The 14,944-nt window shown below is 36.3% G+C and overlaps 1 protein-coding gene across 2 annotated transcripts in view; it reads left to right on the forward strand.

Moving 5' to 3' along the window:
* The window catches only part of TERF1 (telomeric repeat binding factor 1), a 43,205-nt gene that overhangs the window by 23,612 nt on the left and 4,649 nt on the right, over positions 1-14,944 (forward strand). The window contains exons 7-9 of one of the 2 annotated variants that reach the window (XM_027561173.1): positions 2,704-2,763; positions 4,302-4,393; positions 10,269-10,375. In XM_027561173.1, coding sequence (XP_027416974.1) covers positions 2,704-2,763; positions 4,302-4,393; positions 10,269-10,375 — 259 coding nt within the window. The remainder of the gene's footprint in view (positions 1-2,703; positions 2,764-4,301; positions 4,394-10,268; positions 10,376-14,944) is intronic. The other variant, XM_027561174.1, reaches the window with a different exon arrangement.

Below are 14,944 nucleotides of genomic sequence, written 5' to 3' on the forward strand. Positions count from 1 at the left end.
TATTCTGATATGTTAAAATATTGTTCATCTTCTCTGTGCATGATGCGTGCTCAGTCGCTTCAGTGGTGTCCAACTCTTTGCCACCCTGTATACTGTAGCCCACCAGGCTCCTCTGTCCATGGGATTCCCAGGCAAGAATACTGGAGTGGGTTGCCATGCCCTCCTCCAGGGGATCTTCCCATCTCAGGGATTGAACCCGCCTCTCCTGTGTCTTCTGCATTGGCAAGCAGATTCTTTACCACTGAGCTGCCAGGGAAGCCCTTCATTTTGTCTAAGGGCAGGCTAACTCTTCATCTGGTGAACAAGTGCAGACACTGATTTGCTCCAGTGTTGGAAGGAAGCAGGCTGTGTCATTCCTACATATTGAGAGCAAAGAATTCAGTTTCTAAAATTATTTCTTCTTTAGGGATTTTCAAGGGTAATTTTTGCAGAATTGACTTTTATCTTTTGCTTTGGCTTTAGAAACTAACTCTATTGAAGACAATAAAATCTACCATTATAAAGATCTTTTATATTGAACCTGTGGTCCATTCCTTCTCTTCATCCACCCTTAAACCAAGGCCAAATAGTCAAATCGTTGTGGTTTCTGTATGGATGTATTTGGCAGTGGATGTAGTATCACTCTCTTCTCAGGACCATGGCTTAAGTGCTGTGAGCCCCATCTTAACTACTGATTTAGAGGTGGGAGTTGGAGTCTGAACTGGCTGGATGTGACATTGGTCACACCTCAGGACTGACATCAGTCTTACAGTTCTTCTTGTCCCTGCCTGTCAAAACGTGATCTACTCCTCACTGCTCCATTGAAGTCTTGTTTCTCATTGACTTTTTTCTAAGACCCATTTTGAGAAGTAGGGATTTCACTTTTATTGGCTTGGTTATTTCATTTTGTTTAGGAAATCAAAGTTTAGTAATACTAAGACCCAGTAAATTCTGTGGCCCGGACTTCTTGCCCTCTATAGTACTGCTTTAAAGTAAAATAAAATTAGAACTTACCATGATTCTTGCAGATAATGAATGTTTCCTATATACTGTCTTAATATAGTGCTACCACTTATTTCAGATGCCCTTCTGGTACGCAGTTCAGTCACTGTGTAAAACAGTTCTTGTCTGTCTGTACCCTGACTCTCCTTCCCCTCACACATCCAGTTATCTCTCCAAGTGTTATAAATTCCATCTTAGAAATGCTTCTCTAATCCATTCTTATTGTTCATAGCCTAGATTATTACTTAGCTTTGTGCCGCAAAAATCCATCCTTGACATGACTTCCAGAGTTAGCTTTCCATTAAAATAAATCCATTTAACTCACTTCCCAGCTTAATAACCTCTCTTAGCTTTCTGTTTCCTTATAAATGGGTTAGATTTTATGGCATGGGTTACAAAGCCTTACATAGACCCTTTCTGGGTTTTGTTTGTTTGTTTGTTTCCATATACACCTTATCCCTAAGCATTAACCCCTCCCTGCCCACATACATGACACTTTGTAACAACACAACTTCTCCCTGGTTTTCAAATATTACAAGCTCTTTCATGCCTTGACTCTTGCTTCAGTTTTAAATTTCCATCTTTTCTATCCTCTTTTGTTTGCTTTTGTTTGCCCTTCAAAGTCTAGCTGAAAGATCACCTATAAGAAATCTAGCTGAGCTCTGAGCAGTTGTTACTTCCTGTATTCCATAGCACCAAGTTATACCTCTTTAGGAGGGCTTATCTTGGATAGTAACATACCTGTTTACCTGTAGATTTCTCTCTAGATGGAGAATTCTTTGAAAGTTCTTAAATAGCTTTGAATCCTTGATGCCTAGTTCATTACCAGACATACGTTAAATCTTGTAGGGTACTGGACACCAGGAGAAAAACCAAAAACTAGATACAGAGTAAAGATTAGGAATCAAGCAAATATTAAAACCATCCTGGGAATCAAATTCACCAGTTTCAAAGCAAGAATCAATAAGATGCAAGTAAAACAAGGGTAGGATCAAAAGTGTGATTTTGAAGTCAGACAGATGCTAGGAAAGATGAAATGCTTATGCTGTCGGTACTAGATGAAAAAAATATTTTCTTCTGGCAAAGCTTATAAACTGTTTGAGGCAATAAGAATTATAAACTTGAAACAAAAACAGTAGTAGACATTACATAATTTGTTGTTAAAGTTCACTGATAGACTTAAATGCTGAAGGAGTTGATGATCTGCTTCTAGAAAGTGTGAGCATGGAGCTGGGCTCAGAGGATGGTTTACTGGTGGGAGGGAGAGGAAATGATTTCCTTTCAGTAGAGAGGAACAGTTCCAGATGAAGGCATGAAGCTGTAAATGATCCTGCTGTGTTTGTTGGAGCTAATTTTAACTATAGCAAAGGAGAAGAATTTTATAAAAAGTTCAGTTGGAGACTGTTAGGTAGGATAAGAAATTCATAGTAATAAAGACCCTTGAGAGGGTTTCTGAAAGAGTGACATTGTGAATGATCAGTTATAGCATCACCTCTGCTGAACTTACGTTTGGGAAAGACATTGATTTGGTGTCTCTGAAAAGCACATCTGGGCAAAAACAAGCCATGTTGTAGTGGACTACGTAAAGGTCCTAATTTTACCAGAGTTTCTTTCCAGAGATGCTTTTTATAAATTGAAATTTGACTTGACTGTGTGGAAAGTACTATCCTTATGAACAATTTCTTATGTTTGCATTCTTACAAATGTTTTCTTCTTTTAAAGTGTTAGTGACAGACAGTCTGCGGTAACTGAATCCTCATGGGGTACAGTATCCTTATTGAGGTGAAGTAAATTTGACATTTTTCTTCTCTGCTTTTCAAATCTTTGAAGCAATTCATGCAAACTTATGTAGATTATAATAGCTGCATGCAAACGCTATGATTTGAAGAATGTCACAAAGATATTAAGACCTCAACAGATATTAAGACCCTTGAAATGGCAAACTGTGGAGACCTGCCTCTTCAGATCCTGGGTTGTTTCACATTGTTTCTGCAAGGAGCACACAAGCAGGGAGTCCTTGAATTTAAAGCAGATAACTAGTAAACTTGAATCTGTCAGAAACAAGGGCATGATGCTAGGGCAGGAAAGGGATGGAGGTTACATTTCTGATAATGTCCCAAATCCTGATTTTAAGAAATTATTTTAAAAACTCTTTAATCTGCTAGAAATTTTGTTAACAGACAGTGTAGCATACTCAGAGCAGAAAGTCTACATGAGTGATTGCCAAGTATAGAGCAGTTGGGATGCTAAGTGGAACCTTGGAAGGGGGTGGCTGATTTGGTGTGGAGGAGGTCACTGGAGATGAGGAATTAAGGGGCAAGGATGTTATTTGGTTTATTCATGTAAACATGGAAATAATTCATGGTAATGGCAGCAGTTAGAAAAAGATCTGTGAATGATGGGAAGTGCTTTGGAAGGATAACAAATGATTATGGAAAACAGTAAATGGCAATATGCCTCAATGGCATGAATCCTCAAAGGCTGAGGTTTCTATGGAAACAGAATCCTGAAAGTGACATTAGGAAACAGGAAGTATAGAGACCCACCTGCAAAACCCTCTGATTCATGGAATGTGGAAGATGAAGCTAATCTCTACTCAAGGCCACAAACAGAGAAATGGTGTACCCAGGGGAGAGCTAAACTTTAGACAAGGCATAGAAGTTGAGACTGGCATTCCAGAGCACACAGAAAATTTGAGAAGGGAGGGAACACATTTGTGGTTGCATTAGCATTTACAGGGGTAAAGATGTAGATTTTAGGTGATAATAAAAGAGCTGCCTAAGCTTAAGTGAACTTTTTCCCCCTCTTATTTTAGTTTGCTCCTTTATAAATTATAATAAAAAATATAATAAAAATATTATAATATTTTATAATATTATATTATATTATATATTATATTATATTATAATAATATAATAAAAAATAAAAAAACTTTGCAGAATTGTCCAAAATTTCTGCCCCTTCCTATATTTCCAAACCATCTTACCTTTCCAAAAAGCCCTTTTTCAGAATCTATAATCATGATATCTACCATCATGTGTAAAAGAATTTTGAAATTTCTCCAATTGAAAGGCCAGAAGGATCTTGATTTCTGAGTAAATGAAGTGGAGAAAATAAATGATGGGAGAGCAGAAAGTCTTGACAACAAAAAGCTTAAAGAGATCAAAGGTTAAGATGGGGTACTGAGCAAGGGGAACACCAAAGGAAACAGGCCAAAGTAGAAGCAGGTCCTAGATAGAGATGGAGACAAATCCTCTACCTTTTCCCATAGCCTTTCTAGTCTTTGCAGAACAAATCACGAGCTTTTGTGTTTGATTTAGGTCTCACAGAAATCTCTTCTTATCTAAGTTGAAACGTGGAAACCAACAACAAGATTTTAATAAGAAAGAGGAAAGAGTGGAAACTCCTCAAAGTAAGTACACTTATTACAGGTTTAGGAGTGGATAATTGATACTTCCTAGAGAGCAGTCCAACCCTTGACCTAACACCTCAACACGCAGACATACTTCAGAAAAGGAAAACACAAAGGGATTAAATCCCTTGGGTTCATAGAGTTAATTAGAGGTGGTGCTTAATTTAGAAAGTTAGAGTTGGTGCTTGTTATTTATGGTAATATTCTGTAAAGTCATCCTGAACACTTAGTGAATACTAAACACTTACAGAGGAGTACAGCGTTAGGTTCTTTTGAGTCTCTGGTGACAACGTTTTGGTCAACTGTTCAAAATATAACTTTGTTCTATGTGTTTTTGTTGAAAGACACCTTGTTTATTATATATTACTGACTCATTACTGGGGAAGGAAATGACAACCCACTCCAGTATTCTTGCCTGGAGAATCCCATGGGCAGAGGAGCCTGGCAGGCTACAGTCCATTAGCCTGCAAGAGTCAGGGTCACAAGAGTCAGACACGACTTAACAACTAAACCACCACCACCATTGATTCATTAACATTGAATCCACGGCCAACAGCCCTGTCACTCATGCCTAAATGATGTTTATCTAACACACATACTTTTTTCTATAAGGAACATCATACATAGCCTTCTTGCACTTAGGAACCCTAGATAGCATTTCCACAATACACTTGGGAACCATTTTAAACAGCAAAATTACCTCCTGAAAGCCCAAAAATACAGCACTAAATAGACTGTAAAAAGAATTATTTCTAGTGTGGGAACTGAAATAGGAAGACAGAGCTTCACCTCATTTAACCTCAGCTGGGAACATGACTCAGTATTTTGCCACTCTGTGCATGTCCACAAAAGCACTGCAAGTTTTGATTTTTGATTTACAGCTTTCAACAGGTAGGTGAATTTTCAAATACCAGAATCCATGACTATTATGAGGATGGCTATATATAGAATCTAACTACTCTCCTCATTGCATTTAGAGTTTATTATCCTTATAAAAAACATTGCTAGATTAAAAAAACAACTGTAACCAAAAAAATCTTAAAAGCAGTCCATAATTATTTTCAATTACAATTTGATTGTAAATTCCTCCTTGATATGCATTCATTCAAAAAATGTTTATTGAACCTATTGTGTTCTAATGCAAAGATTTTAAAATCTTTTTGCCTCAAATCTGAATACTTAATGATCAATATAAAAATAATAGATGTACCACCTTGATGCCAGGTATATGGTAGACCTGTGGTAAAACTTTAAAAAAATTTTTATTGATGCATAATTGATTTACAATGTTGTGTTAGTTTCAGGTGTACAGCAAGTTGAATCTGTTTTACAGATACATGTATACACTCTGTATTAGATTGTTTTCCTATATAGGCCATGGCAGAGTACTGAGTAGAGCTCCCTGTGCTATAATATAAGCAGTAAATATTAATTGAATAAATTTATTCATAGCAGATGGCCAATGATAGGGCAAAGAAATACTTGCTTCATGTTGGTGAAGTTCCTAGGAATGACTAGGAATCAAAATTTTAATTTTACTGTATTTGCCGCCAAATGACTAGGAATCAAAACTTTAATTTTAGTGTATGTGGTGCCAAAGTGAGCACTGGAGTCCTAATTCTAAACTAAAATAATTGGAGGGTTTTTCCTGGACTTTTAATTTCATAATACAAAGTTCAGAGAAATGGAAGCATACACCTTTCTACACTGTAGTTGATCAGTAATTAGACTGATGAAGACTGTAATCTCTTTGTAGAGTGGTTTGGCAGTGACTGTGGATATTAAACAGGCGCTCCTGTGAGTTTTAGTACATTTCTTAACTTTTTGTTAGCTGTTAGTAATATATAATATATACATGTGTGTGTGTGCGTGCATGCGCATGCTTAGTCCCAGTCATGTCCAACCCTTTATGACCCCACTATCCATGAAGGTTTTCAGGGAAGAATACTGGAGTGGATTGCCATTTCCTCCTCTGGGGGATCTTCCTGACCCATGGATCAAACCCACATCTGCTGCATCTCTTGCATCACTTAAGTTCTATGCAAAAAAATTTCACCAGTATTCGGTGAAATGATTAATATTTGAATTAGAAGCTTTTTACTCATAAACTCACTTAATCCTCAAAACAATCTGAATCAGTGCATTTGTTTTTTAATCACCCCCGTTTTACAGGTGAGAAAGCCAAGACAAAAAGAGGTTAAGTGTAGAAAGCCCTTGGTCATATATTATAGATCATGAACAGAACCAGAGCCACAATAACATTTCTGACTTTTTAGAGCCCATGTCCTTAAATGCTGAGATAGATAAACTGCCTCAAGGGTCAGATAGAATCGAAGCAAATAAAAATTTAGTTAAAAGTGATGAGGTTATATATGTACTTAAAAGTATATTTACATTTAATTTTTAAGAGGTGAAACTGAAGGATTCAATGAAGTTCACATAAATGCTATCTCATAAGAAATATATCAGTAAACTATGATTCCTTCAAAATAAAGAATAAATAATAAAAAATGCTTTGATAGCTTGGGTCAGATTGCCTCTATAACAGTAAATATAAACTTTAGACTACTGATTGATTTTAGCTGTAATGGGTGATATTAGCAAAAAAAAAAAAAAAGATTTGACTATAGTATTCTTTGGAAATACTTTTCCTCACAACTTTACAGATTTTGTTTCTCTATTTTCTAACTTGATGAGTGTTGCTGTGGACAGTCTTTTGATATCAACCTGACTCGCCTCCCTTTGTATATGAGTGGCTTTTTCTTCATAGGTGCCCAGTTTTTCTAAACTGTGCATTTAATGCTATAAATTCTCCTTTTATTACTTACTGCCTTAGTTTCATCCCTATATGTTATATTTTTATTTTCATCAAAATGTATTTTTTATTTCCCTTGAGACTTTTCTCTTTGATCATCTGGACTATTAAGAAGCTGTTTGTTAAATTTTCAAATATTTAAAGATATTCTAGGTATTTTTCTATTAATGATTTACAGTTAATTCTGTTCCAGCCTGAGGGTATACTTTGTAGGATTTCTTTTTCTTTTTTAAAACTAGCTTTATGGCCTAGAATATGGTCTTACCTTGGTGACTGTTGATATATATACACTTAAGAATGTGAATTCTGCTGTCGTTGAGTATACAGTGTTATAAATGTCGATTAGGTCAAATTGATTCATAGTGCTTTTCAGATGTTCTATATGCATGCTTATTTTTTGTCTTCTTGTTCTACTAATTACTGAGAGAAAGAAGTATTGAAGTCTCCAGCTATGGTTATGAATTTCTCTTCATTGTTAATCTGTTAATTTATTTTTGCCTTTTTAGTCCTCTAGCACCTGTTTGAACAATTCACAATATGAAAATCTCTGTTCATAACTGGTGTGGTTTCCATTAGCCTTACAACACATATGGTCTCCCGCTGCAGTGATACCATATCATCTGTATTACTGTAGTTTAGAAATAACTCAGTATGTGACAGAGTAATTTCCTTCATCATCCTCTTATTCTTTAGGAACATCTTAAGTATTGCTGGTGTTTTGGTCTTCCATATTGTCGGGGGCGGGAGGAAACTTCATAAAAGATTGCAAGCAGTGAAGCTGCTACCACTCCATAGGTGCCAGAAAGTGTACAACGAGACTTAATGGGTCGGAACAGGACAGTTTGCTACAGTACAGCAGATTTTGTATGGTAACAGCATAGTTGTGCTGGTTTCCCTCGCCAGGTCCCAAAGACAGCGTAATGCACCCAGGTAGATGCAGCACAGGCTGTAGGTTGTACTGCAAAGAGGAACTTGGGCCCAAGGGTACTTTTTGAGTAAGCAACAAGCAAAACATTGTAGCAAATAATCCAGTTCCCTTCTCCAGGAGAGAGTAGTTACATGGTGGTCAGCCTGTGGTTCTGGTGACCTATTTAGGTACCTGACTAACTGCAGAAACTGTTTAGTAAAGTCTTAGCAAGAACTACAGGAATGCTCAGAGCTTATGATTAATTACCTCTCCTAAGACATAATTTTAGAATAATCTTGTTAAGTTCTACAAAGAACCCTATTGAAATTTTATTTGAAATTACATTGTGATAGATAATTTTGGAGAGAGCTGACACATTTATATTGTCTTCCTATGCACAAAAGCATTTCTCTATTTAGATTGTCTTATGTATATTTTTCTTACAGCATGTATGTGTGTGTATACACACTTAACAAATATAGTAAAACTTTATAATTTACTGCATGTAGATGTTGACTACTTTTGCTAGATTTATCCCTAAGCATGTTTTATATTTCATTACTATTGTAAATATTATCTTTTGATTATTTAAATATTTTAACTGTTGGCTAATGTACAGAAATACTGTTGAGTTTTGTTTATTGATCTTGTATGGAACCATCTTGCTAAACCCTTTTTAAATTCTATGTGTAGATTCTTTTAGGTTTCTGTACAGTACAGTAGGGATGAGGGGCTCCAACTCTTTGCAGTCAACACATACTGCTCTCTCTGCCTCAGAAACAAAGGGATTGATAAGTGACTTATCTGAGGGTAGGCAGCTGAAACAGGTGGCATAAAATCAGAATTCAAACCCTAGTTCTTTTGATTCCACATATTGTCATATATAATCGAACATAAACTTTTCTGCACATTTAAAAAGATTTGTAAAATGAAAACAGATACTGTATTTATTTTTTAAAATCTGTATAAGTGAACCTATGTAGTTGAAAACCGCATCATTCAAGGATCAACTATATATATACAATTTTCTTTCAATAATGACCATTCTATTTCTTTTCAGTTGCATATACATTTATCTTACTAAACTGTAAATAAGAGAGAAAGATTTATTTCTTACACTGTGTCAGATATTCCTTAAACATTATTTTAAGAAACTACAATGATCCTATAAGGTAAATATTCCTTTTTTTTGCAGATGATGAAAAGACAGGCATTGGGAGGTGAAATGGCTTGTTCAAAGGCATGAAAGAGTCAAGATGCAAAGCACATCCCCTCTGATTTTTTTTTCATTCTTTTTTTTTTTTTTGAAGCTCTGTAACTTTGACAATCAGCAGTTAGTCCTCATTCACATTATCTAGATTTTTTTAAAGTGGTGGTAGTTAAATAGATAAAGAATATATAAGTCTTCTTTGATGAATCCTCATTACATTTTCTGAGACAACCGCACACAGCTAGATGCAGTATGAGACATTCCTTATTTTTTTGGCCCAGGCAGCTTTGTTGAGCCCACGGTCAGTGCATGCATACGGAGTTCTCATCTCCTTCGTGGCGTATTTCCAGATCTCTTTGAGTGCCAGAGGGACTTCTTTCTTTCTTTTTGGCTGCACTGGGTCTTTGCTACTGTGTGCAGGCTTCAGGGCAACTCTCGTTATGGTGTGTGGGCTTCTCACTGCTGTGGCTTCTCTGATTGCAGAGCCTGGGCTCTGGGCACCTGGGCTTAGCTGCCCACAGCATATGGGGTCCTCCCGGAGCAAGAATTGAACACTGTGTCTCCTGCATTGGCACATAAATTCTCAACCACTGGACTACCAGGGAAGCCCCCACAGGTGCTTCTTGAAACCTACTCCATTGATATATTTGTGGATGTTGATGGTGTCATCTCTGATCACCATCTCATTGATGGCAGAGTGCCCCTTCTTGCCACCCTCTGCAGGAGCGATTCTGCCAAGCCCTTGTTGGAAAGGAAACACATGCCCCCTGATTTTCAAAGGCTGATTTTTGCATTTATACCATACTGCTTCCAGATTCAAAGGAAAAAGATTAAACAGGTTTTTTTAAATAGCTATAAAATAAATAGGAATTTCATGATAACCTTTAAAAATATAATTCTTTTAATGTGGGACAGTTTTTGATGACAGTGTTTCTGCTTTTAGGTGGAAGAAAGAAAAAGAACAGTAGACGAGCCACTGAAAGTAAGAGAACACGTATTTTAAAAAGTCAGCCTGTAACTCCTGAAAAGCATCGGTCTAGGAAAAAACAGGTACTTGTTTATTTTAATTTAATAATGCTTAATGTATATTAAAGTCATAAGGAGTAATTGTGATTATTTCACATTATTTCTGTTCAACTCTAAAAAAATCTTGAGAATAAAATGTTTCCTCTTTGCCACCTTAGATAAGTTGATCAAAATGCCTGTTCAGAGTTCACTCACATTTTAAAGATAATCTTGGGTATTAATGACATTTATTTAGAATTATCCATCCTACAGTCCGTTCATCAGATGTAGGGTAAAACTTAAATCCACATGATAAACTTATTTTCATATCTTTCTAACATAGGTTCAGTTTAAGATTTTTGTGTGCTTTAAAAAAGGAGATACCATTTGATATAGAATTTTTCTATTCAGAAAGCTGAGTCAGTTTTAGGGTTCACTCATTTGTTTTTTCTCACAGTGATTATAGTCCTGTGCTATCTCTAGTTGCTGAAATCATTGTTTACTCTATTTTATCTGGTTTTCTAGTTGTTTACAGTAAGATGAGTAAATTATTTAAGATGATTTTCTTTTTTGATAAGCTATTTGCAAATGGTTCATTGTTGATATGCTGGGGTAGGATCAAGTCCTGGACTCTCCAGGTTGGTCTAAAATCCAAAAGTCTCTACCTTATATATTTATCTTTCCCTTTGGTTCTTCTGGTAACAGTTCTAAATGGAATTATAGGTGTTACTTAGAGATATACATCAAGAAAACAGTTTCTCTTTTTTTTATATTTGAAACAACATATGGGATATCAACTGCACAATTAAATACAGGTGATATTGTCTATCACTATTATGCCAAAAATTCTGTGTCTGGTTTTATTTTTAGCTTTCTACTGTTGGCATTTTGGTGGGATAACTTGTTAGATGAGTGACCAATTTTATTTTATTTTGTATTGAGATTTGGATTCTTTAAAAATTTTGACTGCAGTAGTCTTGGACAGTTTCTTTCTCCTGCATTTGTATGTTAAACAAACAAAGACATATTTGCCTGCCTTATCACAATTTAAAAAGAGGCCTTCCTTTGTAAATTTATTCAGAAGAAAAGTAAATGGCTTTCAACAATAAAGACTTTTTCCCCATGGATGGTATGTAATGGGAATTATTATACAGTATTTTTAAATTATAAATGATATCACTGTTTAATATACATCATCTGTTTTATTTTAAAACATGTCTACGCTACATTGAGCACCAACATGCAGGTATGACCAGGAAACAAACCCACAGTCCTGTCTCAGCAGGCAGTGCGTTCAGTCTGTGTCTTGAGGTCGACTATTATTTTTCACAGTAAGAGAAAAAAGATAGGAAAGATGAAAAGAATGTTATTCCCAACTCCTGTTGAGGAATCTGAATGATGAACTGGAAGGATATTTCAGTTCATAAAGCTCTTCCAAAGCCCCTTTTCTCAATCATTTGATGTTTAAATATGGACCCTGGGGTGGTAGACCAGCTGGACTTGAGCAGCACAAGGGCACACTGTTTAAAGTAACATCCACACGTTACTGCAGACGGTGGGAGGAATGGACTGTGCTTTCAGACTGATGGTTTACTCTTTCCTGTTTTATGAATCCATAAACTTTAGAGGATATCAAAACTGCACCACCACAATCGTGACACAGCATCTGCTCAGTATAAAAGCTTTGTTTAGGGGGAAAAATCCAGTTGGCCCTTAGGAAAAAATGTCCTGCGTTGGATGGTGCCAATACATAATACTCAGTTGTGAACCCACAAGAATATGTGCTTTATAATGAAGACTAGAAATCAAGTCTCTAAATCCAGCTGCTTTTTTAAAATTAGTATTTTATATGATTATGTTTGCCTCCCATATCTTTCCTCTGAGGCAGAAAGGAAACGGGCAGAAAACTGGTAGGTTCTATTCTCAGAGACACACACAAGCTTTCTTTCTGTTTGGGGACTACTCTGGTTCTCAGTTTCTAGAAAAGTTGAGCCTCTGGCAGCTTCCTCAGCATTATGGTCTGAGATCTCCATATTCCTGAACAAAGCCAATCTGAAGGTTTTGTGTCATGGGAGAGAGAGGTCACCACTTTAGCTCTGGCTTTCTCTCATCTGAGAGAAATAAAGGGGGTAGGTAGGAGCAGACCTTTGAGTCATCAGGTCATCACTGGAGAATATGGTAGAGCAAGCCTATAGCTTGCCTAGTGGCCTTGTAAGAAACAATCCCTTCTCCAAAGTATAGACTTGTTATTTATCAGATAAAATAGATGCTTTTGAAATTATTTACATGGACCAGTGGAAGATAGTTGTTCATTACATATTTCAAAGTTTCCATTTTTGACTTGATTATTTACACCAAATCAGGCTTTAAAAATAGACCAAACTAGGCTAGAATGTATACATTTCAACAGATAGGAAAGTGCAAAATGCCTGTGCCATTTGCTGACATAGCACTAGATCCAAGGACTCTGTTGGTGTAAATAAATGATACCATTTTTAAAACATTGGGTTTTTTTTCTAAAAGGCATTAAAAATGATATGCAATTTAAAAATATAACTTTTGTATAACTTTTTAGCCTTAAGGAAAGAAAAGATTGGTGCATTTTAATTTGTCCCATGCTGTCTATATCTTGAGTTATGGGCATGGCTGGATTTAATTTTATTTTTCTCAAGAAAAGCAAAAGACAAAAAGAGAATAGTACCAAGGGCACAGTTGTTGCTTTTGTCCTGAAATACATTATCTTAAACTCTAAGTTAACCAGGTGTCATTATGACGAGAATCTAGTATAATAGGTCACCTGTACAAAATAAAGAAATGAAAGAGTTTTAAGCAAAAAAGTAGACTTATAAAATTGTGCTATCCTTATATTTTCTTTCTAATCTTAACACTGATAAGTCCATTGTGTCACTTATTCAGTTCCATCTATGAACAATAGAGGTTGACCTCTTTAAGTTTTCTAAACTTCTGTTTTTGTTTTTGGCTACGCTGTGTGGCTTGCATGATCCTAGTTCCCCAACCAGGGATGGAAGAGTATAGTTTCTGTTTGCTATATGATTACTGATATATTCCATATGGTGTTTTTTAAGACTTTTTCCTCTTTAAATCATAGATGAAATTAAGCAAGGACTGTATAAAAAAGCATTCAGATCAAACAATATAAGCCATAATCATGAAGTAACAATAATATATCAAGTTATAGTTGCTCGTTTTCAATGGAAGAAAAAAAAATTAAATGTTTAATGTTAAACATTGTGGTTTTCAATTAACTTTTACTGACAAAATTATAACTTCTAAATCAGAGGTTGACAAACTTTGTATAAAGCAGTGAGCCATATACAGTTTCTGTCACGTATTCTTCTTTTTATTGAAAACAACTTTTTAAAATGTAAAAACCATTGTTTAGCTCCGGTGCTGTACAGGGGGCAGTAGCCTGCCTAACCCTTGCTGTATATGATCTACTGGAAATACCATTTAAACTTTGGTTGCACTCAGGAACCTAGTATTCAAGCAGAGAACGTTATTTCTTCAGAGAAACAGGCTTTTGTATTTTATCAGATATCATCTGTGCTCTGTATTAAATATTACTGAGATTAAAACAAGGAAACAGTGCTATGTATATGCTGCTGCTGCTGCTGCTAAGTCGTTTCAGTCGTGTCCAATTCTGTGCTACCCCATAGACGGCAGCCCACTAGGCTCCTCTGTCCCTGGGATTCTCCAGGCAAGAGTACTGGAGTGGGTTGCCATTGCCTTCTCCAGCTATCTATATGAGATTTGCATAAATCAAAAGCTACTTTTTAAAACAGAATAAATGTGTGGCAGCTTCTTATACAACAAAAATTTTTAACTTGAAGGACCATAGAATTGATAGGTTTTCTTAAGGGGATTCTAAATGGCTCCTGAAATTTCATGTAAAATTTTATGTATCTTCACTTGTCTGCAAAATGGATCCATAGCCTTCATCACATTCTCAGAAGATTTACGTGAACCCAGAGATTAATCAATAAGTACATTCCTCTCCCCTTTAAACTCCTTACTGCACACATGCAGAATTTATATCTCCTTTGGTTTTGTGTCAGTTAGTAATGAGCAGTGTGGTGAGGCTTTTAGGAGTGGTGACTGGTGAGGGAAGTGGGCTGGCTCGACAGGACAGGTCATAGGACAGATGTTGGTCTTTGTCTAGAAGGTGAGTAGTCTTACACTTGTAGGCAGCACCATTGCTGATAGGCGACAGCTCAGACTTCTGTAGGAAGTCTGGCATGATAATCACTGCCAGTTTTATGGCACTGAGTTGTACACAAGATAATTTTGATCTCATGTTTGTCTACAAGCACCTTGAGTTTCTTTTTGGTGTGTCAGACAGTTGAGCTGGATTCTTTTTTTTTTTTCCTCTTTTTTTTAATTGTCATCTTGTTATTGTTCAGTCATTAAGTCATGTCCAGCTCTTTGTGACCCCGTGCACTGCAGCACACCAGTCTTCCTGGCCTTCACTATCTCCCGGAGTTTGCGCAAACCATGTCCATTGAGTCAGTGATGCCATCCAACCATCTCATTCTCTGTCGTCCCCTTCTCCTCTTGCCTTCAGTCTTTCCCAGCATCAAGGTCTTTTCCAAATGA

This window comes from Bos indicus x Bos taurus, chromosome 14 (assembly GCF_003369695.1).
Source record: "Bos indicus x Bos taurus breed Angus x Brahman F1 hybrid chromosome 14, Bos_hybrid_MaternalHap_v2.0, whole genome shotgun sequence".
Classification (NCBI taxonomy): Eukaryota; Metazoa; Chordata; class Mammalia; order Artiodactyla; family Bovidae; genus Bos; species Bos indicus x Bos taurus.